The sequence below is a fragment of the Periophthalmus magnuspinnatus genome, chromosome 19, assembly GCF_009829125.3.
Source record: "Periophthalmus magnuspinnatus isolate fPerMag1 chromosome 19, fPerMag1.2.pri, whole genome shotgun sequence".
Lineage (NCBI taxonomy): Eukaryota > Metazoa > Chordata > Actinopteri > Gobiiformes > Gobiidae > Periophthalmus > Periophthalmus magnuspinnatus.
Window position 1 is genome coordinate 17112624 of NC_047144.1, and position 27190 is coordinate 17139813.

The following is a 27190-nucleotide window of genomic DNA, read 5'->3' on the forward strand; positions in this document are numbered from 1 at the left end:
AAACACTGAGGAGACGCAATGATCAGAATAATAATGTCGACATTAGGTAGAGGGTAAACAGACTCAAAACACCAACAAAACACATTTAATAACAGAGAGCGAGCTGCCATCATAAACCAAAATGTCACAGCAAGAATAAACTATTTCCCCAAAGATATATCTGGAAATCTTCAGCCATTTTTCCACTTCATCTGGTTGACATTGTTTTAAAAAATCTAAAGATACAATAGAAATAATCATTTGTTTTAGCTCTAATTAACTAATCAACTCATCGCTCAGTATGAAAGACAGAACTATATATGTTTGGGTCACAATATTAATTTTTATTTAACATTTTTCCATTCAAAAGTGGGAGATTTCAGGTATTTTTGTTGTAATATAAGATTTGAGTTGTGTCAGGGTAAATAAGTCCCTTCTGTGGTTAATTATTGGTCCATTCTGCCCTTTACGTGTTGCAGCTCATGTTTTTTAATGAAACAGTCGATTTAAAATGGTTCACTGCTTTATATTGATTAAGATTAAAATAAAGCGAGATAAAATAAAGTAGTTTCATTATCGTTTATCGCAATATTTCTCTGTAGCGAGGTCTGTGCCAGGTCTAATACAAAAACAAAACACAATTTCACTCGTTTATATTATTTTGTCCAGCGCTGCAGACGTGTTTTAAACCTGTGTTTCTCAAACTGTGGTGCATGTGGTACATTTATATTAACTGAACGAGAAGAAAGAGTCCGAAACTTTGGAAGACTTATGCAATGTCCCGGATCTCACACACCTAATCTGCATTCCAACTAGACCTGACCGAAGGAATTTAAATAGCAAACTTGTTGATATAATCTTAACAAACTCGGCTCCGAATTTGCCGCTATAACTGCTCTAGCCTCGATGAGCTTCAGTTGACTGGAGCTGAACGCTGCGGGTGACGTCCACAGACTGTATAAAGAAGTCGACTAAGTGAGTGTGACGTCACCCGCAGTGTTCAGCTCCAGTCAACTGAAGCTCATCGAGGCTAAAGCGGTTAGAGCGGCAAATTCGGAGCCGACTTCCATATTTACAATTCTGACTGTGAGTGTCATAGCAACCAAAGAGCCAATCTGGGGCAAAACTGTTGAAGATAACGCCCCTTTCTGTCCACACCACTGGTTTAGCATAGAGAAAGAGCGACTTTAGGTAAAGAAGGTGGCTGATTTGTCTGTTATTAATGTTCATATCTAGATTGACAGACACAATATCAAAATAAAAACCCCAGGATCATGTAGAGCGGGTTAATACGAACATTTTCAGACCAAAATAATGAGCCTGACAGCAGCAGTTACAGAGAGAGGAGCCACAGTTTTTCAGTAGAAAGTGAATTGGAACGCAGCGACTAGCTATGTCCATTTATATCTACAGTCTACGGTGACATCACACTCCCTTAGTCCACGTCTTTATACGGTCTACGGGTCTCAGCTGGTTTGAAAAGTCCCACAGTTGGAGACTCACCAGGACGTTGACGGTGCAGCTCATCCGGTTCTCCTTGTTCTCGTCGTGCATGATGGTCCTGTAGTCCAGGAGCCGCTCCAGGAGCCGCACCACCACGCTCACAAAGTTCTCCCCGGTTTTGGACAGGTATTTGTGCTTCCTGCAGTGCTCCAAGAGGCTGAGGAGAGGAGCAAAAGGTAATATTAAAACGTAATAAGGGTTTCAGAGATTACCTATGCATGGAGCAGTGCCGATGCATCCGTCCTGGTTCAACCCTGAGACGTGACGTGAATGAACGAATAAAGTGAAATTCAAATGGGCTTAAAGATGCTTTTTGGCCTTTTAATGTCTTAAAAACGTGAAAAAGGGACAATATTATACTATTCTCTGATCTCTGTTCTAATGTTGTTTCCTCGTCACAAACAGACCTGGAGTTGTGTTTTGTTTCATTCACATGTTTAACACACAAACTCTGCATATTTAGGCTGAGTCCTTCTCTCAAACCACCTTGTGATGTCATCATGTAGTAATACAGGAAGTGCTCCACTGTGTTTTTAAACTCCATACACCTTCACGAGACATTTGGACACATTTGGATGATTTCAGCCCTGGAATTGCCAATCTCTACTGAACTAAAGGTAAAAGGAGCTGTTAGCTTGGAAACTACCACTTCATGACATCACAAGGTGGAACAGAGCATTTTGAGCTTTGGAGCTGTAGACAGACTGATAATGAAGAGTTACTCAAACATGTGTGAATGAAACAAAACACAACTCCAGGTCTGTTTTTGAGGAGGGAACAGCATTAGAACATGACTTAAAGCTACAAGAGTCAGTTTTGTGTAATATAGGACCTTTAATTTTAGTTTAATTTAAACTAGTGAACACATTTGCTCACACTTTACAATATAACAACAAAAAACTAACCTAAACTAACTTATCCTAGACTTCCCCCCCTTTTCACTGGTCTAACTTTCCAGATCTCCAGCCCAATTAGGCCTTTGACCATCTCAGATTTCCCTTTTAGACTAGAGCGTTGTTCCTCTTTTGCCCATTAGCTCACAGTCAGCTCACAGTTAGAATGTCTGTTTTCACCTATCCCCCATCTCTTCTTCTGTACTTCTGCACTCTCACTTCTCTGTACTTACTTGCAGTTATTCAGAAAGATCAGACTCAAACATATAATTTTGAGGTATATGGAAAAACTTACATAAAACACAGGTGGACTATGGTAGTTTCTATTATTAAGCTGTTTATTTTAATTAATATTTTGCTTTATAATGTAAAACCATGATCTACATTTGTTATGGTTTTATACTAAATGCCCATAATAGCATCTTTTTAGTAGCATTTCTTTCTTTTTTTCTTCTTTATTTGTCAGGGAACATGTACAAATCCATTAATCTTACAAAAGAAAACATGATCTGTACCAGATGTAGCTTCTACTTTCCATTTTTTTCTTTCACATTAAAAATACACATTTCATTACAATTACATAATAAAACAGTTCAGTTCAGTTCAGTTCAGATCAGTTCATCATTAACATTAGCAGTTTAATAAAATGTCCCCATGTCCAGTACAGTATGTGTCCTACAGTCCAAACCAATATAAACATCATTATCCCAGGTTTTTACAGTAGGATAGAACTAAAATGTCCTTTTTTTAATGTTTAGTAAAATTATTCAATTCTCCAGACAGTTTGAGCCTGTCAGGAGCTGATTCTGCTGTTATCTTTGATCTGTACTAAACTGGACACTTTATTAGACTGGTCACCTTAATAAGTCATGTTTTCACTGTTGTTCTGATGTTGTTGTACTATTTTACTTTTAAGCATTTTTTTTAAACTTATATATTACTATTATTCAGTGTTTTATGTTGCACTGTATCACCGAAGAAAGTTCCTAGTTTGTGAGTTGTGTTCACTGACGATGGCAATAAAAGTTTTCTGATTCTGTCTGATGGTTTTTTAACGGTTTCTCTTTAATCGTGTGTTTTCTGGTTCGTCCCGTGTTGAAAATCAGATACTAATGAACTAATATAAACTAGTAACAAAAGCAGATACTAATTTAAGAATGGCACAAACTTTTAACATGTATGTCTATGGAGGAATGTTCAGCGGTTACCATGGTGACACAAATACAGCCCGATCAGGTTTTAGATGAGTTTAAAAAGAAAAATACAACACAAATACATTTTTTTTTTAGGGGTCTGCAATCAGTACCAGTGTTTATGATCCCATTTAGGTGTTTGAATTTCAACTGAAAAGATGAAAGTAACTAACTGAAAAACTGTTGGCTAATGCTAATGCTAGCTAGCTTGTGACTGTAATGTTATTTGAGTGGGACTTGTTTAACAGCACAAATCAGCCCACCTTTTGTAGTTTTAGTTAATTCAGTTCTTTATGGTCAGATTGTGTTAAAACAAAACTCAGATTAAAGTCCAACTTGAGTCACAGAGCTTTAGACTGCGCAGTGCATCCAGTTAGCTTTAGCGTACAGTAGAACTTAAGGAGCCTGTGATCTATACAGATGTTTATTAAACCCATTTAGGTGTTTGAATTTCAACAAAAAGGTGAGAGTGACTACCTGAAAAACTGTTGGCTAATGCTAATGCTAGCTAGCTTGTGACTGTAATGTTATTTGACTTTGACTTGTTTAACAGCACAATTCAGCTCATCTTTTGTAGTTTCAGTTATGTCAGTTCTTTTTTGTCAGATTGTGCTAAAACAAATCTCAAATTAAAATCTAACAGGGCTTTAGACAGAGCAGTGCCTCAGTTAGCTTCAGTATATAGTATGTACGTGTGTTTTCTTCTTCGGTCACTTACATTTTCTGGAAGAGGACTTTGTACTGCTCGTCTCCGCGTCCGCCCTCCACCTCATGATCCAGTTTGGTGATGATCTCGTTTTCAAACTGCAATTAAAAACAGAGCAGGCGTAAATAATCCACCAAGCTAATTTTTCACTTCATTAGCATCTTCCGCGCGTCGCTCTCGCTAGCGCCACATCAGGGCTCAGAGGAGCGCGAGCTGTGATCAGAATCCAGACTCATTTTGATCCCAGAATGCAGAATGTCTCGTCATTACCTCAGGTTTACTGCATGGATTTGTTTACAGCGGGTGGAGTTAAGGGTGGTGTGCAGTAAACATGTGAGATGCATTATGGGTAATTTGATACAGAGATGGTTTATGTAAATGGACACATGGGTTGTGTGACCTTTTATTTATGTGGAGTTTAAAATGATGGAAACTGGACACATCACAGACACAAGAATTTTGTTTGATTTCAATATAATATTTGGACATAAAAAACTACTAGTAGCTGTAGTAGTAATATCAGTAAAAGTAGAAGCAGTAGCAGTAGGAGTAGTAGTAGTAGTAGCAGAAATAGTAGTTGTAATAGTAGTAGTAGAATTTCCATTAACTTAAAACCTACATAATACATATATATGCAACATAATGAACATTTAACTCATTTTGTTTCTACCCATTTGTTTCCATGGAAATGTTATTTCTTTGCCTGGAATGTTCAGCAGTATGGCTTTAAACTAGCTTGAATTCATTCTATTACATTACGCTCTTTCACTGAACGTACTTCAAAAAGATAAGTCTGATGTGCTACTGTGGAATACTTCAGGCAAAACAATATCATCCCTATGGAGATGAGCAGGTGGGAGACTCTACACCAAAAAAGTTACAGAGTGCATCTTTAACTGTCTGTACGTGAACCTTTTTTTTTCCAATGTGTGCTTTTTTGAAACCCTTTATGCATCTGAACCATAGTCTGTATATATAAACAGTCATAGCTAACCTGCTAGCTGCTGCCTTCCACAAAAGAAGTGATCGTGTGCACGCTTCAGGCTCTTTCCACTCTGGCTCCAATTCACTTTCTATTGAAAAACTGTGGCCCCTCTCTCTGTAACTGCTGCTGTCAGACTCCTCATTTTGGTCTTAAATGTTTATATTAAAATGCTCTACAGGTTTTTTTTATTTCACTATGGTGTCTGTAAATCAAGATATGACAAATCAGGCGCCTTCTTTCTCCGAGGTTGCTCCCGCTAGCGTTAGCAACAGGTTTAATTGACAGCGTTTCTAAGCGCCCACTTCCTACTAAACCAGAACTTCATTTGGAGCTGAACTCTGTGGATGACGTCACACTAAATATAATACACTAATATTTGTTTTCTTGGTTTCATTTTTCTTCATTTCTTGGCATTAAAAATCAACCACTCAGCATCGACGCAATACTTTTTTAAAATGTATATTGTAAGAAGTAGAAGTCTGATATCCCTGACTCTGCAAAACCACACACAGGCAGAGAGAATGGGACAGCAGCCAGGATCCAGAGCTATAAACGCTACAGCTTTACACTGGGATTTACACCACACGGCACAGGGGATGGCATTTACAGTATAAGTGGAGCAGGTGGACGAGGGTGAGGAGGTGGAGGAGATGGAGGAAAGTGAGGAGGTGGAGGAGGGTGAGGGCGAGGAGGTGGAGGAAGTGGAGAAGAGTGAGGAGGTGGAGGAGAGTTGAGGAGTGTGTGACTGATTGAACAAAGTGAAGTGGAGCAGGCTGCAGATGCATTCGTTGTAGTAAGGTGAGCCCTGAGTGAAGAGGTGGAGGAGAGTGAGGAGGTGGAGGAGAGTAAGGAGGTGAAGGAGGAGAGTGAGGAAGAGGTGGAAGAGGTGGAGGAGGTGGAGGAGGGTATGACTGATTGAACAAAGTGAAGTAGAGCAGGCTGCAGATGCGTTTGTTTGTAATAAGATGAGTTCTGAGTGAAGAGGTGGAGGAGAGTGAGGAGGTGGAGGAGGAGAGTGAGGAAGAGGTGGAGGAGAGTGTGGCTGATTGAACAAAGTGAAGTGGAGTAGGCTGCAGATGCGTTAGTTGTAATAAGATGAGTTCTGAGTGAGGAGGTGGAGGAGGGTGAGGAGGTGGAGGAGAGTGAGGAGGTGGAGGAGGGTGAGGAGGTGGAGGAGAGTGTGACTGATTGAACATAGTGAAGTGGAGCAGGCTGCAGATGCGTTCGTTGTACTAAGATGAGCCTTGGTTAAAAAGGTTGAGGAGAGTGAGGAGGTGGAGAAGAGGGAAGAGGAGGTGGAGGAGGTGAAGGAGGTGGAGGAGAGTGTAACTGATTGAACATAGTGAAGTGGAGCAGGCTGCAGATGTGTTTGTTGTAATAAGGTGAGCCCTGAGTGACATACTGACATAATTAGCTTGGCTTCCACAGTAAACACTGGAGGTTATTAGTGCAGAGTCAATGTAATAAACCTCCGCCTGTCTCCACCTCTGCAGCTCCACCGGCTCCTTAAGCGCTCAGGGGAACACACTAAAGGGCTCTGTGATTACTGCGCTTTGGTAACTTTGGATGTTAAAGGTGCATCATGTAACATTTTTGCGTGGAAGGTTCTCAACATGATTCTGTTTTGCCTGGAATGTTTCGCAGTAGGGCATTAAATTTGGTTTCTATTTAGAGCTGAGTGGAAAAAAGAGGCTGTGATTAGTGGAGTTCAGTACGTTGTGCATTAAAGGTGCACTATGTAACTTTTCTAGCGGCGGGTCGTCACCTGCTCCACAGAGATGGTTTAGCTTTGCCGGGAATGTTCCACAGTGGGGCATTAAAGTGTGTTTCTATTAAGAGCAAAGTGAAATACAATCACAAAAAATGGTCTGTAGTTGGCGAATTTCAGTAACTTGGTATGTTAAAGATTCACTAAGTAACATTTTTGGTGGAACGTTCTCAACATGATTATGTTTATCGTGGAAGGTTCCGCAGTAGGGCATTAAATTTTGTTTCTATTTAGAGCAGAATGAAATACAATCACGAAAATGGCCTGTAATTAATGAACTTCAGCAACTTTTCTATTAAAGGTTCACTGTGTAACATTTTATAGGCGGAAGGTTCTCGAAGGTTCTCATTGATTTAGTTTTCCCTGGAATGTTCCGCAGTAGGGTATTAAATTTAGTTTCTATTCAAAGCTGAGTGAAATACAGTCGCAAATGAGTTGTGATACGTTTACTTGAGTAACTCTGTGTATTAAAGATGCCCTATGTAACTTTTCTGGTAAGGAATACGCAAACTGTTTGTCACCATAGGGATGATATTGTTTTGCTGCAATGTTCCACAGTAGGGCATTAAATTTAGATTCTATTAAGAGCTGAGTGAAATACAACCAAAAAAAGCATCTATAATTAATTAACTTCAGCTACTTATATTAAAAATAATTAAGTATATTAAAGGGGCACTATGTAACATTTTTGGCGGGGGGTATGGAACACACACAAACACACACGCACACACACACACAAACACACACACATTTGTCTGACACGTCGTACAGTTTATAGACTCTTTCTCTCCTCATTTCAAACTGAAGCATAAATCCACACAGCAGCTTTTTGAAATCTCAGTTCGTCGTTGAGCACCAAATAAACTTCCACCGCTGTGAGCCGACTTCTAATTCTTTTCTGCAAATCTCATTTTGTTGTCGCGGCGATTATCAACAGCCACGCTTAGCAGAACTTAATGTTATGCCTCGTTAGTGTGCAAAATGAAGCCCATTTCCAGATGAGGAGCTCGGGTCGGCCGCAGATGTTCGGCTCCGAGACGACGGGGCTGTTTGCGTGTTGGAGATATTCATTTATGCGCGTGTTTTATTATTATTAAAGATCGAACGTGGGTAGAATACACGGAATTATGATCATGCGCGATAAGAACATCGAAAATCATGTTTAAAGCTGCACTATGGGACTTTTTGGGTGGAAGATCTGCCACCTGCTTGTTGCCATGGAAATTATTACTTTATATCTAAAGTGGGAGGATTACACAGAATTATGATTACGTGTGATAGGAACTTCAAAATGCCGTTTAAAGGTACACTGTGGGACTTTCTGCCACAGTGCTCGTCTCCATGGAGATAATTATGTGGGAATAAACAGAATTATGATAACATGCGATAGGAACTTTATTTATGTATTTATTTATTTATTTGACAGGGACTTCAAAATAATGCTTACTATAGAACATTTTGAGTGGAGGATCTGCCACACGCTCGTCTCCATGGAAACGATATTGCTTTGGAATGCTCCACAGTGTTATTATTGGTATTAAATCAATCTATATCCATGGAGACAAGCAGGTGACACCACAAGGTCAGATCTGTGGAGAGGCGACTCCGCTCACATTGACAAAGCGTGTTTTACAAACCATTTTCTAAGTAATAAAAACACATTTGAAGGAATATGTGTGAGACAGATAAGCTTAATGCCATACTGCGGAATGCTCCTATAATATCTCCATGGAGACGTTTTGCTTCTTGTAGCATTATAAACATTTAAAGGCCCAAAATTGTGCCATTTTCTGTTATAGTATTGTTTCCTCATCACAAACAGACCTGGAGTTGTGTTTTGTTTCATTCACACATGTTTAACACACAAACCTGCATATTTAGACAAACAGAAAATGCGCTGTTCTACCTTGTGATGTCATCGGGTAATACAGGAAGTGCTCCACTGTGTTTTTAAACTCCATACATCTTCACTAGAATCATTTGGATGATTTCAGACCTGAAATTTTCAGATTTCTACTGAACTAAAGGTAAAACGTAGCTGTTAACTTGAAAACTACCACTGCATGACATCACAAGGTGGAACAGAGCATCTGGAGCTTTAGAGGTTACTGAAACATGTGTGAATGAAACAAAACACAACTCCAGGTCTGTTTTTGAGGAGGTAACAGCATCAGAACATGGATAAAACCTCACAAGAGTCAATTTTGCGTAATACAGGACGTTTAAGCGTAATAATATTTGTGAATTATATTAATATTTTTGGTATTGTTTTAAAATAATGACACTATTTACAGCCTTAATGAAGCATGAACAAAGACTTAGATCCAGGTTTGGTGCCTCTTTTACCAGATAAAATAAAAACAAAAATATAAATACTGTATGTTAGCCTGTTTGAGAGTGTGTACATACACGGTGGAGGAGGGTGTGGTGTATACGTACATGGTGGAGGACGGTGTGGTGTATACGTACATGGTGGTGGAGGACGGTGTGGTGTATACGTACATGGTGGAAGCTGCAGGTGGAGTGGGACTCACACTGCATCATGTCAAAGAAAATGGGGATCGTGGCTTTTCTCAGCTCGATCTCCGGGACCAGGGTCATCTCCAGGATCGGACCCACCATCTCCGGGATGAACTTGATCTTATGAGGCCCTGCAAACAAACAAAACAAATCAAATATACTCTCAAAGTGTCACAACAAAAGAAAACCATAATATGCAAAAAATATATATATATAAGCCATTACTTTGGTAGGAAGAAAGAAAGAAAGAAAAAATTATAGCTGAATAGGCTCTGTGTACAGTAGCACGCTAGCTAGCTCAGTGTGTCTCCAAGCTAACAGTCACTTGGTAAATAAAATAAAAATGGCATAAAACAAACAACCCATTAAAACACAAATTAATTAAAATAAAGACTACCCAATATTTTTATATGCAGAATATTTCAGTTTGTTTTGGTGTTTTAATATTTATTACGCCTCAAAATTAGCATTAGCATCGAGACACAAACATGTTTCGTGTGTTCTTTTTAGAAGTATTTATTTAAATTTTTTTGTATTTAACATGTCAGTGACATCCACCCACAGGTCACTGTCCACTGTCTGACCCTGACTCCCTAACCTCTGACCCCTGAACCCTAACCCACCCGCAGCTCTCTGTCCACTATCTGACCCTGACTCCCTAACCTCTGACCCCTAACCCACTCACAGCTCCCTGTATACTGACTCTAACCCCTAACCTCTGACATCTGAACCCCTGACCTCTGACCCATCCGCAGCTCCCTGTCCACTGTCTGACCCTAACCTCTGACCCTAACCCACCTGCAGCTCCCCGTCTAACTCTAACCTCCAACCTCTGACCCACAAGTAGCTCCCTGTCCACTGTCTAACTCTAACCCCTAGCCTCTGACCCCTGACCCCTGATCCCTAACCCACCTGCAGCTCCCTGTCCACTGCCTGATATTTAAATACTTATCAATTTCACCGTGACTCTGCAAAAACCTCAGAGATAAAACTGGACAGGAAGTAGTGACGCTAACAGTGAGGATGGGGGCGCTGTTGAGTCCATCACTTACACACAACAAACAAAACAAATCAAATATATAAATCAGACCTGGACGACTGAGGGATTACACAGACAAGTCAAATATACTTTAAGTGCTCATCAGAACGATTCCTGTGGTTTTAGTTGCGTTTTCAGAGCTCCAGTCCTGACTCCCAGATGCGTTTGTTGACACAGTAAAGCAGACAGTATTTTATGGTATCTCAAGACTCAGTGCTATTTTCTGTACCAAGAGTTTGCATAGAAACTGATCAAACAGTATTTCACGATTCTGAACCCACTTCCTGGAAACATTTACAAAAAGACTGGAAACTGAAAGAACTGCTCCCAACGGGTCAATTTAAATCAGTGATAGTTATATTGTGGCCATTCCGGGGGGGGGGGGGGGATGGGACATAAGTCTGTCCCAGGGCAGCTGTGGCTATAATAGTAGTGTATCCTAATCCAGTGTGGACTGAATGAATATTGTAACGTAAAGAGTCTCTGAGTGTCCAGGAAAAAGCATAATGACAATAAGAGAAGTGGTAGTAGCAGTGGCAGTAGTAGTAGTAGTAGTAGTAGTAGTAGTAGTAGTAGTAGTAGTAGTAGAAGTAGAAGTAGTGGAGTAGTGGTAGTAGTGGGAGTAGTAGCAGCAGTAGCAGCAGCAGTAGTGGTGGTAGTAGTAGTGGTAGTAGTAGTAGTAGTAGTAGTAGTAGTAGTAGTAGTAGTAGTGGAGTAGTAGTAGTAGTAGTGGAGTAGTAGTAGCAGTAGTAGTAGTATTAGTAGCAGTAGTAGTAGTATTAGTAGTAGTAGCAGTAATAGTAGTAGTAGTCGTAATAGTAGTATTAGTAGCAGCAGCAGCAGCAGTAGTTGTACTAGTAGTGGTAGTTGTAGTGATGGTGGTCGTAGTAGTAGTAGTAATAGTAGTAGTATTAGTAGCAGTAGTCATAGTAGTTGTTGTTTGGGATTGAAATCCATGGTTTGTAACTGTTTTTATTTAAAAAAAAAAAAACAAAAAAAAAACTACTGTCTAAATATGTGCTGATGTTTGATCTGTGCCGCCTTGGCCAGGACTCCCTTGATTTCTTAAAAGTTGAGTTATAATACTGCGCTGATCTTTACCATTTTGTATACTTTCCATGCACTACTTGTAGCCACAGCTGTCCTGGGGCAGAAGGACATGAGGTTGCCAAAATACACCACTGGCACCTCCAACCAGACCCCTCTACTCACACCTCACACTTGTACATAGTTAAAGCAGGTGTTAGAAGGTGGTCTTGCACAAGGGCACAACAACAGCATCAGAGTGAACCTTGAGGTTGATGTTCAAACAGTACCCACTGTTCCACTGCCTTTACGAACTCACATTATTACATTCCTTAAACGAGATAGTAACTGGATTTCGATTCACTTCATATCTGTGGTGTGTGTGTTATATCTGTCAAATCTATTATCTCGCACAGTGAATCATCCGGGTCTCCGTTGGTTTGAATGCGTTTCTTGACAGATAAAACTGCTTCTCTCAAAACTCAAAGCACTGAAATTCCATCCATCACAGAACGCAATATCTTTTACCCACAGCATTCGCTCCAGTCAAATGAAGCTCATCGAGGCTAGAGCAGTTATAAACAATTTGGAGCTGAGTTGCACGTTAGGAATTCCGACTGCGAGTATCATAGCAACCAAGGAGCCAATCAGGAGCGAGGCTGTTGAAGGTAACGCCCCTTCCTGCCCAGAACACTGGTTTAGCAGGGAGCATCCCCTTAGCAACGCTGTCAATCAAACCTGTTGCTAACGCTAGTGGGAACGACCTTGCGAAAAGAAGCCGCCTGATTTGTCTGTTATTAATGTTCATATCTTGATTTACAGACACAATAGTGAAATAAAAACCCCAGGATCATGTAGAGGGAGTTAATACGAACATTTTAAGACCAAAACAACGAGTCTGACAGCAGCAGTTACAGAGAGAGGGGCCACAGTTTTTCAGTAGAAAATGAATTGAAGTGAGTCGCTGGAGCCGGAAGCGCGCACATGATCACACGGCTAGCAGGTTAGCTATGTCCATTTATATATACAGTCCATGCTCTACAATAAAAACATCAACAAACAATAATTACGTTTGGTAAATATAGCAATAAGCTAATTAAACTGTAGCTTGAATTAATAGTGTTTAAATGTGTAATTGAGGGATCAGGCCGAGTTGGGAGTGAGGAAACATCCCAGTCTCACTTTACTGAAGCACTTTCACGCCCCATAAAGCCAATTAACAGATGTATAGTTGCTATTCTGGGCTGAGTTGAGAGCGGGAGGAGGTGAGAGCTCGGAGAATGTTGATACACGCCAATATAAAATGAGAAAGTATTAAAACATCAATGGGGTTTGAAATTTGTAAAAATGTAATTCATATAAGATGGTTGAATATAATCAGCGTCGGGAAGAATGGTGATCCGGGAACCACTCACGCGTTCACACACACACACACATTCATACACCACTGTGCACAGACACTGGGGGCGAGGGGGGTTAAGTGTCTTGCCCAAGGACACAACAACAGCATTCATCTGTGTGAGCTGGAATCGCACCGCCAACCTGTGGACCGCTCAACCTGTGATGTTTATGTTTATGTCGTAATGTATTATGTAATGTATTCTGTTACATGGGTCGATCAGAGAACTGCATTCTGTATACTTAGAATACTTTTACATAGAGTTACAGTGAATTTATAGGGTGAAGACCATAGACTGTTTGTATAAATGGACATAGCTAACCCTCTAACCGCTGTGTTCCAAACAGGAAGTAATCATGGGCGCACTCCTGGCTTCTGACTTGTCGTTTTGGTCTTAAAAATGTTCGTATTAATCCGCTCTACATGATCCTTGGGTTTTTATTTCACTGTTGTGTCTGTAAATCAAGATATTAACATCAGGTGGTTACTAAGCGCCTGCTCCCTGCTAAACCAGCAGGGTGGGCAGGAAAGTGTGTTACCTTCAACAACCTCGCTCTGGATTGGCTCTTTGGTTGCTATGATACTCGCGGTAAGAATTCCAAATATGTACCAGATACTCAAAATTAGCATTCATAACACGTACTCTTGACACATGTATTCAGTTACTTCTCAACACTGTCTATAATGAGAGACAAGAACGCTAGCTAACGTGCTAATAGCGAAGCGTCTTACCCAAGTTGTACCACATGTCTCGAATCTCGAAGCCGATCTGCCTCCTCATGTCCTGGTATCTGAAACACAACAGGGTGAAACGTTTAGAACAATATTAAACGAGGATGTATGGGAGGAAAAGTAGTTGGTTGCTTGCAAAAAATAAAAAAGTAATGTAAATATCTGCCATCTCTATAATGCAAACCTTCTCAATCACTAGCAGCTATTCCTGGACCTACAGAATCCCAACCCAAAATGTGGAAAAACATCGTTAAAAAAACAGCACGTCTTGTAATATTGACAGAGAGAATATATGACATAAACACTAATGCTAGCAGCTAATGTTGTAAACCTCATTTAAACCACATCTCTTGAGTCCATGCACTCTCTAATGGAAATCACGATGTTGTTTATGTACAGATATTATACCTGCAGGATTTAAACACTAAATATAAATTTTATTTTCTGAAAGTAGCTTAGTTTAAAAAAGATTGAGTCGTGCTTGTAAGTCCGATATTACGTAAAACTGACTCTTGTAGCTTTAAGTCATGTTCTAATGCTGTTACCTCCTCAAAAACAGACCTGGAGTTGTGTTTTGTTTCATTCACACATGTTTGAGTAACACTTTATTATTAGTCTGTCTACATCCTCAAAGCTCAAAATGCTCTGTTCCACCTTGTGATGTCATGAAGTGGTAGTTTTCAAATTAGCATGTACCTTTTACCTTTAGTTCAGTAGAGATTGACAATTCCGGGGCTGAAATTATCCAAATGATTCTAGTAAAGGTGTGTGGAGTTTAAAAACACAGTGGAGCACTTCCTGTATTACCACTTAATGACATCACAAGGTGGAACAGAGTCTTTTCAGTTTGAGAGAAGAACTCAGCCTAACTATGCAGGGTTTGTGTGTAACTTTATACTGGACCTTTGTCATTCATTACCTGTATTGTTTTAACTATAAAACATCCATATTTCACCTTGCTGCTAATTAGCCTTTTCAACACTGTTCAGTCCCAGGTGTCACCAGCAGAGGGAGACATAATACATGTTAAACATGTGAATGAAACAAAACACAACTCCAGGTCTGTCTGTGATGAGGAAACAACATTAGAACAGAGAACAAAGAATAAATAGCCTTTAAATGTTGTCTCGTCTCCATGGAGATGTTATTATTTCGCCTGGAATGTTCCATAGAACGGCATTAAACTCAACTATCTCAAGGTGACGCAGGCAAACCAAATAACAGGTCAGATCTGTGGAGAGGCGGCTCCATTTTTCAAGCATTTGTCGTAAGATTTAAAACACCGGTAAGTGAACACAGGCAAGATGCAAGTTTAATGCTTCATTGCGGAACATTTCACAGTAGGTAAACTTCGCTACAAGTTATGGACCTTTTAGAATAGTCGTATCAACATGCAAATCACTTTTATCGGGGGGAAAAAATCCACATCGGACCATCCACACATGTATCGCCACGGTAACAGCCTAAATAAAGTCCAAGTTTCATTGAAAAACTCAGGGGGAAGGACCACGGCCACCTTGAACTCTCGGGTTGAACAATATTGTCATATGTGGGTCATGAACCAATCACGAGCAGCGAAAAGCCCGTCCCTCGGCCCACACAAACCCCACAAGGTGAAACCATGGAAACAAAGAAATGGAAAATAAAAGTGAAAGTGAACAGGCTACAGCGGGGTCACGAAGTCAGACCACAACCGCGAAAGTAATAAGACTAGAAATGATGGCGTTCCTCTAAAACCAATGGGATATTTGATAAGAAAAGTAAGTTTGTTCTTAAAGAGGACTATAGTGCCACTTGCAGCCATAGCAACCATTTTTCAAGTCTGGCCGCTGCGTGATAAAAAAAAAAGTTTGCAATATTTTATCAAGAAGACGATCTGAAAATATGGAGTTTGAGAAGAACTTTGCAATAGAAATGAAAGTGCAGTAACTCAGACAACCTTTATAAATATATCTGTCTTCAAAGGGAATAATAGTTAGATTTAGTTACAGGGATTCTGGTCTAGAGTCTGATTAATGTTGAGTTTTCTATTGTTTGTTTTTTCTGAATTGGTGAAGATTATTTTGGTGTTTCTTGTAGTACAAATAAGTATGTGTCAAGGTGTTTTGACCAAGGACAGAACAACAGAACAACAGAGGATCAGAAATGGGGATTCAATGATTATACACAGACAAATCTATTTTTAAAATCTTAATCAGTCTGTTGTCATCTCAAATTAAAGTCGCTAAGTGGGTGCTAAGAACAATGGGGAAAGAAAGTGCCTCATTGGTCTGTTATTCATGTCCATATCTTACCAGGACGTAGAGCGGGTTAATACGAACATTTTAAGACCGAACTGATGAGTCTGACAGCAGCAGTTACAGAGAGAGGGGACGCAGTTTTTCAATAGAAAGTGAATGGGAGCCAGAGTCGACGGAGCTAGAAGCACGCACATGATCACTTCCTGTTTGGAATGTGGAGGCTAACAGGTTGCAGCTGTTTCCATTTATATATACAGTCTATGGTCTGGTCTAAACCAGGTCTAAATCAGGTCTAAACCAGGACTTGCAGGCTGCAGATGTGTCCAGGACTAATGTGCATCCCTTTGCAGATAAAGTTCACTCAAGATTAAGGGACGGGAGGGTCATGCAGGGATAAGGCTGAGGTCATCCTTGTATGAAAATGACATGAATCTGCCAAAGTTAAAAATGCATTGAACAAATCGATGTGACCACAGCAGCGAGAGGCGTCTCTGGACACTCTCCCTCTGTCAAAATGATCATCAATAATGTTCTACCCCCTGTGTTTTAATATCCCCGTGGCAGCTGTTAGCGCTACATGCTACACACATTAGCACATCTGCATAACGCTCCGCCGGCTGCAAACTTAGGCCTGACATTGCAAAAGTCGATCTAAAGATAGATCCTCACTAATGGAAATCTCCTTAGACCCTGTGAGCCCCAGTGACACGGCCACGCTCTCAGCCAATGCAAAAAACATCGATCGCTCTGCCAATATTTGCAAAGGCAAACTAATATGTTTTGACAAGAAGAGAGGAGAGAGGAGAGGAGGAGAGGAGAAGGAGGAGAAAAAAGGATGCGAGAGGAGAGAGGAGAAAAGGAGGAAAAATTATGAGAGAGGAGAGGAGGAGGAAAAAGGATTAGAGGAGAGGAGAAGGAGGAGAGGAGGAGGAGAAAGGATGAGAGAGGAGAGGAGGAGGAGAGAAGGAGAGAGGAGGAGGAAAAAGGATGAGAGGAGAGGAGGAGGGGAGAAGGGGAGGAGAGGAGGAGAGGAGGAAAAGGGATGAGAGAGGAGGAGAGATGAGAGAGGAGAGGGGGAGAGGAGAAGGAGGAGAAAAAAGGATGCGAGAGGAGAGAGGAGAGGAGGAGGAAAAAGGATTAGAGGAGAGGAGAAGGAGGAGAGGAGGAGGAGGAGAGGAGGAGGAGAAAGGATGAGAGAGGAGAGGAGGAGGAGAGAAGGAGAGAGGAGGAAAAAGGATGAGAGGAGAGGAGGAGGGGAGAAGGGGAGGAGAGGAGGAGAGGAGGAAAAGGGATGAGAGAGGAGGAGAGATGAGAGAGGAGAGGGGGAGAGGAGAAGGAGGAGAAAAAAGGATGCGAGAGGAGAGAGGAAAGGAGGAGGAAAAAGGATTAGAGGAGAAGGAGGAGAGGAGGAGGAGAAAGGATGAGAGGAGAAGGAGGAGAGGAGGAGGAGAAAGGATGAGAGAGGAGAGGAGGAGGAGAGAAGGAGAGAGGAGGAGGAAAAAGGATGAGAGGAGAGGAGGAGGGGAGAAGGGGAGGAGAGGAGGAGGAGAGGAGGAAAAGGGATGAGAGAGGAGGAGAGATGAGAGAGGAGAGGAGGAGGAGAGGAGAAGGAGGAGAGGAGGAGGGGAGAAGGAATGAGAGAGGAGGAGAGATGAGAGAATAGAGGAGGAGGAGAGAAGGAGCGAGGAGGAGAGAGGAGAGAGAAGTCAGGGAGAGAGGAGGAGAGGGGAAGAGGACAGAGTAGGAGAGGAGAAGGAAGAAGAGAAAGGAGAGAGAAGGAGAAGAGAAGGAGAGATGAGGAGAGATGAAAGAGGAGAGAAGGAGAGGGAGGAGGACAGAGTAGGAGAGGAGAAGGAGCAGAGAAGGAGAGGAGAAGAGAAAGAGAGGAGTGGAGGAGAAAGAAGAGGAGGAGAAGGAGGAGAGAAGATGAGGAGGAGGAGGAGAGAGAAGAGAAGGAGAGAGGAGGAGAGATGAGGAGAAAGGAGAGGAGGAGGAGAGGGGGGAGAGGAGAAGAGGAAAAGAGGAGGGAGAAGGAGAGAGAAGAGGAGGAGAGGAGAAGGAGAGGGGGAAAGAGGAAAGGAGGAGGAGAGAGGAGGAGGAGAGTGAAAAGAGAAAGAGGAGATAGGAGGAGGACAGAGGAGAGGAGAGAGGAAGAGACTGGGGCTCAACCGGGACTAAACCAGGACTGAAACAGGACTAAACCGGGACTAAACTGGGGCTAAACTGGGACTGAAGCGGGACAAGCGTTCTGCAGATTTGTCCAGGACTAATGCAGATCCATTTGCAGACAAAGTTCAAATCTGTAGGACCTGAGCCAAAGCACAATCCAAACTAAGGGACAGAGGGGTCATCCAGGAAGGAGGGAAGGATCCGGGTCCACAGAACAGGATTACAACGTCTCTCAAGTCCTTATAGAACTTATTTTCTGTCAAGATCGGCCTCGTGCCAAATAAAACGACCCAAATTACAATGGAGACGCCACGGCAACGTGCTAATGTACGTGAGCTCCCAGAAGTGTCACATCCCCATCAGAGAGAAGACGGCGCCGGCATCACACGGCAGCCATGTTTAAACTGTGACAGGAAGGAGCATGTGACTGTCAGGACGTCGTTAGCGCTCCTGTCACTGCGCTACGAGAGGTTAACGAGGAATAAGACGTCCACGGAGAGACAACGGAGAGCGGACAAGGAAAACACGACACCAGAGAGCACGGCCCGGCACAAATGGGAATGATTGGGAATGAATTTGGAATGTTGTGGATGGATGTGCTGGTTTCGGAATATCACGAGATTAGGATAACAGAAAGATGCATTTTAAGTAACTATTTAGTCGAGATAGACCAAGATTTCCAAGAGAGTATCGTATCGTATCAGCTGTAGGCCTTAAATCTCCAGCACAGACCGATATTTTGTTTTGGTTGATCTGCTGCATAGAACAAACCCGCAAAGTTAAATTTTAACACTTTAATAAGACGAGACAGCTGCACAAACGTGACTACACTGCTCTTTTATAGGTTTGAGGTAAAAAAAGGCTTGGGGGAAGTTTGAAGTACATTTAAATGACATAATTTGGGGAAAATAATCCAAATTGGCCATATATATTGGCTCAAAAATATCTTATCGGCAATCAGTTCTCCTGAATTCTACAAAATCAGTATTAGCATCAGCCATGAAAGAACCGACATCTGCTTATCTCTACAATTTTTTATTTTTTTTTCTGATTTCATTTATGGTTTCTATGTTAAGAGCTTAAATATTTACTCATATTTACTCAAATATTTATTCATTTGGATATTCGTTTTCGTATTTCATCCATCCCAATGTTAAACCTGCTTTAGTCCAGTTTTAGTGTTGTTTTATCTACCGACTGATTACCTAATTTGGGTAAAGTATGAATTGTTTCTGTGAATAGGTGACTCTTAAATGTGTAATTTTACCAAAGGTTGTCAGACAGTAACCGATGCTAAAACTGTTATTGAAACTAGATACACTTGGATAGAAACTGATACTATAAAGAAAATAAATGGGACAAAATTGGTCCTTTCCCAAACAGTCTTGATCTAAATTAGAATCACAGACTGTATATATAAATGGAGATAGCTAACCTGCTAGCCGCCATGTTCCAAACAGGAAGTGATCATGGGTACGTTTCCAGCTCCAATTCTCTTTCAATTGAAAAACTGTGGCTCCTCTCTCTGTAACTGCTGCTGTCAGACTCGTCATTTTGGTCTTAAAATGTTTCGTATTAACCCGCTCTACATGATCCTGGGGTTTTTAGTTCGCTATTGTGTCTGTAAATCAAGATATGAACATTAATAACAGACAAATCAGGTCTTTCCCTGAGGTCTCTCCCACTAGCGTTAGCAACAGGTTTGATTGACAGCGTTGCTAAGCGCCTGCTCCCTGCTCAACCAGTGGTGCGGGCGGGAAGGGGCGTTAACTTCAACAGCCTCGCTCCGGATTGGCTCTTTGGTTGCTATGATACTCGCAGTCGGAATTTAACTCCAAACTCCGATGAGCTTCATTTGACTGGAGCCGAACGCTATGATTAGTACCAATAAAAGATATCAAAGAAACATTTTTTACATTTGAAAACCTTGTAAAAAATAAAAAAATATCATTCAGTTCTTGAAATTGGTTCAAGTATCGCGCCTTTGTAACGAAATCCAGTCTGAAATTGTCCTACACCCAGCCCTGTACGCAGCGCCTTCCTCAGACACGGAGACGACTGTAAGAATAAGGGTGAGGAAACATGATTGACAGGCGGTGTTCAGGCCTGAGACGTGCTCAAAGCCCAAAGCCAAGCACGCGAGTTACAATATGTTAACTGGAGACGGAGACAGGGGAATCGACAATGACACTGCCCCCTGTCTGTCAACCGTGTGACGTGCATGTCATAACAACGGCTCCAGGCCATGCAAATCACTGAAGCGTGAGTCGATACAAGGAAAGAGTGTCGGGGATCCAAGTGTGTGGAGTAACTGACCGTTTTATTACCGTCTCACTGTTCAAATAAAGTCCCTGCACAAGATTTTTCCCATGTATATGACCAAAACTAGCCTGGTGCTATTACAAATATGTTATATAAGTCACTCTTACGTTCAAAATAAGTCTGCTATGTACTGTCTGGATCAAATTATAAGGCTTTTCATTGTTTATAATGATAATCAGGAAGCGTTTGTTAGCATGCTAGTTGTTTTCAGCTTTACCGCCATAACAAAACGTCCGCTCTGGTCTCCGATAGTTGCGAAAAGCGCTTATAAACTCATTGTGGTGAGTCATTACGATGTTCTTAATGCATAAAATAAGTGAGGGATAACGTTGGACCACTGCAAACTGTTTAAAATGAACCAGTCTCATAACTAGAGGGTTGGTAGTTCAATCCTTTCTCCTACTCGTGGGTAGTGCCATTGTGTCCTTGGGCAAAGCTCTTTACTGTGGGTCAGAACTTAGCGTGGTATACAAGTAAAGTTGGCAGTTCCACCTCATTGCTGTCGTGTACATGCTGTTGTTATGTCGCTGAGCAAGACACTTAACACACGTGAGAGGCTGATGGTGCAGATTAGCAGCCCATTGATTAACATGGCAAATCCAGGTTAATATTACAATGCTAAAAGGTTAAATCTTAATCTGGAGCGGCTCTGGTTTACAATATTGAATATGCTTGAGTAATAAAACAAAAAAAATCTATAGTTTTTGTTTAAATAAATGTGTAGCATCATATGTTTTAACCTCGTTACCCTGTTAGCCATAATTAATACAATGTTTGAGTTTATCTTGCAGCGCGAGGTTACTCAAGGGGCACTACGGCTGCAGATTTAGCTCAACACCAGCTGTGAGGGAAAACAAAACTCAAACTATTATATTTTAATTAGAACAAGTGTAATTAGGGTCGCAAAAAACTAAAAATTCATGAGGAAATTTCAAAATCAACCATGAATAAATCTGAGAACACATCTTTACACATTTAGCTACTGCTGTCCCTAAAGCTCCTCCTGTAAAATTGACTCTTGTAGCTTTATAATGTTATAATGCTGTTACCTCCTCAAAAACATACCTGGAGTTGTACTCAAAATGCTCTGTTCCACCTTCTGATGTCATGAAGTGGTAGTTTTCAAGTTACCAGATTCTTTTACCTTTAGTTCAATAGAGATTGGCAATTCCAGGTCTGAAATGATCCAAATGATTCTGGAGAAAGTGTATGAAGTTTAAAAACACAGTGGAGCACTTCCTGTATCACCACATGATGACATCACAAGGTGGAACAGAGTGTTTTCCGTTTGAGAGAAGAACTAATCTGCCTAAATATGCAGAGTTTGTGTGTTAAACATGTGTGAATGAAACAAAACACCACTCCAGGTCTGTTTGTGATGAGGAAACATTAGAACAGAGATCAGAGTTGTGAAAAGTGCTTACAAACCCATCATGGTGAATCATTAGGATGTTCTGAATGCATAAGGTAAGTGAGGAATAACTTAGGACCACTGCAAACTGTGTTAAAATGAACTAGTTCTACTTTTCACATTTTTCCAGACAGTACTTTCAGACCTCAGCTGAGAAAGACGTCATGAGAGCCCTCGTATTCACCTATAACATCGCCAACTGCTGCCAGATTTGCGTCACCACAAATAAACCAGCTCGTGAAGTGCTTTGATGCCTTAGCGACTCGGCTTTCGCACCCCTGATCCGCACTACAGCACTAGCTAGGTGTTATAATTGGCGTTGCTAGCAGGATTCACGCTGTTCATATGCCTGTACAAAGCAAAAACCAGATGTAAAGTGAGCAAGGTTGAAGTCAGAGGTGGGCGTGTGCAAAACAGAAATAGACAAGCAGGTAGGAAAGGTGAAAGGGACCTTGATACTGTGGTGTTGGTGTTGGATGCGGCCAGGGTGTGTTTGAATGGAACATTAGGGGACGTGAAATGAGCGGGCTTGAAATAGCACACAGCAGACATCAGCTTTTTGCAATGCCAGTGTTTTGTTTGCAGTTTTTTGCGAAAAGGGGAGGATGACAAGAGGGAAAATGGTGGAGGGAGTGACTGTGTTTACTGTCAGTGTGTGGGAGGTTATCAGGGAACGCTAATAAAACAAACACGAGCAGAAGTGAGCACAAGAAACTAATGTGATGTATGAGGACTGTGGGGTAGGGACTGAAGGTGACCACAAGGAAGGGTTGATTCCACAGACTGTAAAAAGAAGTGGACTGAGAGAGTCTGACGTCACCCACAGCGTTCGGCTCCAGTCAAATGAAGCTCATCGAGGCTAGAGCGGTTATAGGGGTGAATTTGGAGCAGAGTTCTATGATCACTTCCTGTTTGGAATGCAGTGGCTAGCAGGTTAGCTATGTCCATTTATATACACTGTCTAGGGCAGATATGGGCAAACTAAGGCCCGGGGGTCTGGTCTGCTGAACGTGACCAAATTATATCACAATAGATAAGGATAAACCATGTTCAGTTTGCCTTTTTGACAAGTTGTTGATCTTTTCGCACTTGATAAAACTGAATGTGAGTTTTTCTGCTGTGTTTATTTAACTGAAATGTAATAAATTAATTATCAATTTAATTAATACATTTGGAAAACAATTTGTACAATGATCCTTGCATATTCATGCTTTGCTACATGTTACAGGCCAAATCTCTAATGTAATATAAACATATATATATGTCCTGGCCCGGCCCACCCTTGGTCTAGGGTCAATTTTAGTAGACTTCTTCTTGTAGGAAGTGGCTTTTCCAAACTCAGAGACGAGACCACATCATGCCTGACTCCTGTTTCATATCGGGTGAAGTTCTTTATACTGTTTAAACGTGTGCACTCTATGGGTCCTCTGTCTCCATCATAATGGGGCTGACAGTGGCTCAGTTGAGTGTTTGTCCAAATGTTGGCGGTGCGATTCCAGCTCCCACAGAGGAACGCTGTCATTGTGTCCTTGGGCAAGACACTTAACCCCCCCGCACCCCCAGTGTCTGTGTACACTGGTGTATGAATGTGTGAGTGAATGTGTGCGTGAATGTGTGCGTCGCTCCTTGATGTAAAGCTTTTTGAGCCTCGAAGATGGAAAAGTGCTATATAAAAATGTGACCTTTTATGAGAAAACAAGAATTACTTTAGTATTTTAAATTCTCTACTGTTGTACCAGTTGGATATTTATTGCTCGATGACTCAATCAGGATTCACAGCTCCGTGTTCTAAATCAATACATTCATATTTTGTTGAAAAATTGGACAGCAAAACATTTCATATTATAGACAACATAAGCCCCACTGGGAATCAAAACGGTAACCACTCTGCCACTGTGCACCAACAATTCCAACATATTACAAGAGAAGCATTTGAAATGACATATTTTTTGCTGGTTCATTGTCAAAAATTGACTAAAACACCTGACCAGAATAACTTTAGAATAACTTCAGAGTAACGCTAGCAACATCAATCCAATCAGAATAAGAATTAGTCCTAGATTAGCAGAGCGTGGCCTTTGCAGCATTCTCTGATTCTCCTTTTTTTTTGTAGATTTCACTTGCACAAAACCACTCTACAATTCCCACAAGTGAACTTAGGTCTTACCCAAAATCAATAGAAATAAATGTTAAACTGGTCTGGGATTCCGGCTTTAGACCATGTGGGAGTGAAGAAAACAAAACATCTTTGTACTGTGTAAACCTCAACGTTTGATCTGGAGTTTTGACTTCAGTTCAAGAGGGAATACCCAACTTCCCAACTCCCAGGATTTGAGAAAAAGCCAATTCTTTTGCCCTCAAGTTGTGGCTTTGTTCACCTCTCAGAGAGCGAGGGGAGACTCCACGAGAGACTCAGCCGTGTTGGTGAATAAAACGAAGTAATGCAGGAACGTCGTGACGATGAGGAAGTGTTTTGGGGGTTTTTTTGTACTCACTTGTGGAAAATCTTGGCTCTTTTATCGCTTGAGAAGTTTTCCAGTTGAAGCGAGTCTTGGGTGAGGAAGGCGACGGCGAGGTGGAAGTAGTTGTTCCAAAGCTGACCCAGAAAAAAATTGAATTAAAATAATAAAAATGACACAGAGACTTGAGTTAGTAAAAAGGAGCTAAACAAAACGGTAGAATTTACATCAGGAAAACACTAAAACGCTACAGGTGAGATGTAAAAGAATAAGAAATAAATCAATATCTTAAAGGTACACTGTGCAACTTTTCACATCCGCTTGTTTCCATGGAGATGTTATTGCTCTGCCTGTAATGTTCCGCAGTATGGCGTTCAACTTAATCTTGCATTTATTCAACTACAGATGTTTTTATTCTTCAAAATTAGCTTGAAAAACATGTGCTTCTATTATGACTGCGGGTGCCTCTCCACAGATCTGACATGTAACATGGCCTGGTGGTACTACCTACTTGACTCCATGGAGATAGATAAGTCTAATGCCGTAATGTGGAACACTTTTGAGCAAAGCAATAAGGTTTCCATGGAGATAAGCAGTTATGTAGTCCACCTTTCGTGCTCTTGTGCTGTATTTTATCCTAATCCAGGTTTGAAACAGATTTAGATTTTAAAGGTGCAATGTGTAACTTTTCCAGTGAAGGGTCTGACACCTGCTTGCTTCCATAGAGATGTTATTGCTCTGTCTGGAATGTTCCACAGTATGACATTACACTTAATCTTAATCCTGCATTTATTCAAGTAAAGATGTTTTATTGTTGAAAAATACATTGAAAAGTATACGTTTTTACTGAGATCTGACTTGTAACTTGGCCTTCTTGACTTGACTCCGTGAAGATGGATACGTTTAATGCCATACACTTTTAGCAATATTATTTCCATGGAAACAAGCAGTTGCATAGTTCACCAATAAACTGAACATTTTCTTTCCATATTTAGCATTTTCGAAAACATGACTTTAAATGTTATAACAGTTGACATAACTTTTACTGTGTCAAATGTTGCATTATGTTTTAAGTCAATACATCAACATTTGCAATTTCTTTATTTTTTCTCATGTTTTAAAGGTCTTAAATTACATAAAATGAACTCTTGAAGCTTTAATCCATGTTATAATGCTGTTACCTCTCAAAAACAGACCTGGAGTTGTGTTTTGTTTCATTCACACATGTTTAAATAACTCTTTATTATTAGTCTCATCTCCAAAGCTCAAAATGCTCTGTTCCACCTTGTGATGTCATGAAGTGGTAGTTTTAAAGTCCACAGCTCCTTTTACCTTTAGCTCAGTAGAGAGTTGCAATTCCAGGGCTGAAATTACCCAAATGATTCTAGTGAAGGTGTGTGGAGTTTAAAAACACAGTGGAGCACTTCCTGTATTACCACATGATGACATCACAAGGTGGAACAGAGTGTTTTCCGTTTGAGAGAAGAACTAATCTGCCTAAATCTGCAGAGTTTGTGTGTGAATGAAACAAAACACAACTCCAGGTCTGTTTCTCGTGAGGAAACAATATTAGAACAGAGATCAGAGTAATACAAGCTCTTTAAAGTCACACGTTGTAACTTTTCTGGTGGAGTGTATGGCACCAGCTCGTCTCCATGGAGATGTCATTGCTTTGCCATCTTTACTGCACAAAAACACTTTGAAAAACATGTGTTCTTGTTGTGAGCAGACATTTGCATAATGAACGACGACGCATTTAAAACAACATTATTTTGAGACTGGCAGGAGGAGTAATCAGGCTTGTGGCAAATCAGAGGAGTATAAAAGTTAATTTCACCTAAAATGTCTACCACTGTCAGCATTACTTCAAAAAGCAAACTGAAACTTAAACTAAAACTGAGTACCATATTTTCTGGACTATACGTCGCTCTGGAGTATAAGTCGCACGAGCCGAAAAATGCATAATAATGAAGAAAAAATATACATAAGTCGCACTGGACTATAAGTCGCATTTTTGGGGGAAATTTATTTTACAAAATCCGAGACCAAGAACAGACATTTTATCTTTAAATGCAATTAGAATAATAAGAATAAAATAGAGAACAACAGGGTGAATAGCAGCACAGCACGCTAAAGTAACACATTTATATTTATTCAGCCGCATGAAGCACAGACAGAACTGAACGTGTCGGGTGTGTTAACGTAAGATATCAACAGTTAATCAGACGCGCTACGCTAATGTAACAGATTTATTCAGCTGCATGAAGCACAGACAATGAACTGAAATGAAGACGTAATAATTTCACATATAAGTCATATCTGAGTATAAGTCGCACCTCCGCACAAACTGAAAAAAAAAGTGCAATTTAAAGTCCGGAAAATACAGTACTTTGGATTATCTTGTTGTTACCCATTTCTAACTCTACAGTGTGAATTTTAGGAGGGTTTTGTAGAAATAACTTCACTTGCAAGTCGGTTAAAATATATATATACAAATTAAAAATGGCGTGCTAATGTAGTAGATGTTCCAAAAAGTTTCAAATGTAAAAGACTTAAGCGCTTTGGTGAAGTTTATTTCTGACATAATCACAGGCGTATGGCAGACACTGGGAGAAAGCCTGATGCAGACGGTTTAAGTATCCTCAAATGAGCCCATTATGGTGTAACTGATGTTCTTTTTGTAAAATGTATATGTCTGGAGGGGTTTTTTATGTGTGTTTTCAAATGTTCAAAACTGCTACAAGACTACGAGACATTAGACGCAGTAATGTGGCGGTTTATAGCAACAGGAAAATCTTAAAGGGACAATGTTACTCTATTCTCTGATCTCTGTTCTAATGTTGTTT

At 40.8% G+C, this 27190-nt stretch overlaps 1 protein-coding gene across 1 annotated transcript in view; it reads right to left on the reverse strand.

The window, feature by feature from the left end:
- Positions 1-27190, reverse strand: part of dock1 (dedicator of cytokinesis 1) — a 361518-nt gene that overhangs the window by 68907 nt on the left and 265421 nt on the right. The window contains exons 30-34 of the mRNA XM_033984239.2: positions 24381-24481; positions 13744-13802; positions 9530-9678; positions 4287-4372; positions 1483-1639 (exon numbers count right to left, since the gene is read on the reverse strand). Of these exons, the coding sequence (XP_033840130.1) occupies positions 1483-1639; positions 4287-4372; positions 9530-9678; positions 13744-13802; positions 24381-24481 (552 nt within the window). The remainder of the gene's footprint in view (positions 1-1482; positions 1640-4286; positions 4373-9529; positions 9679-13743; positions 13803-24380; positions 24482-27190) is intronic.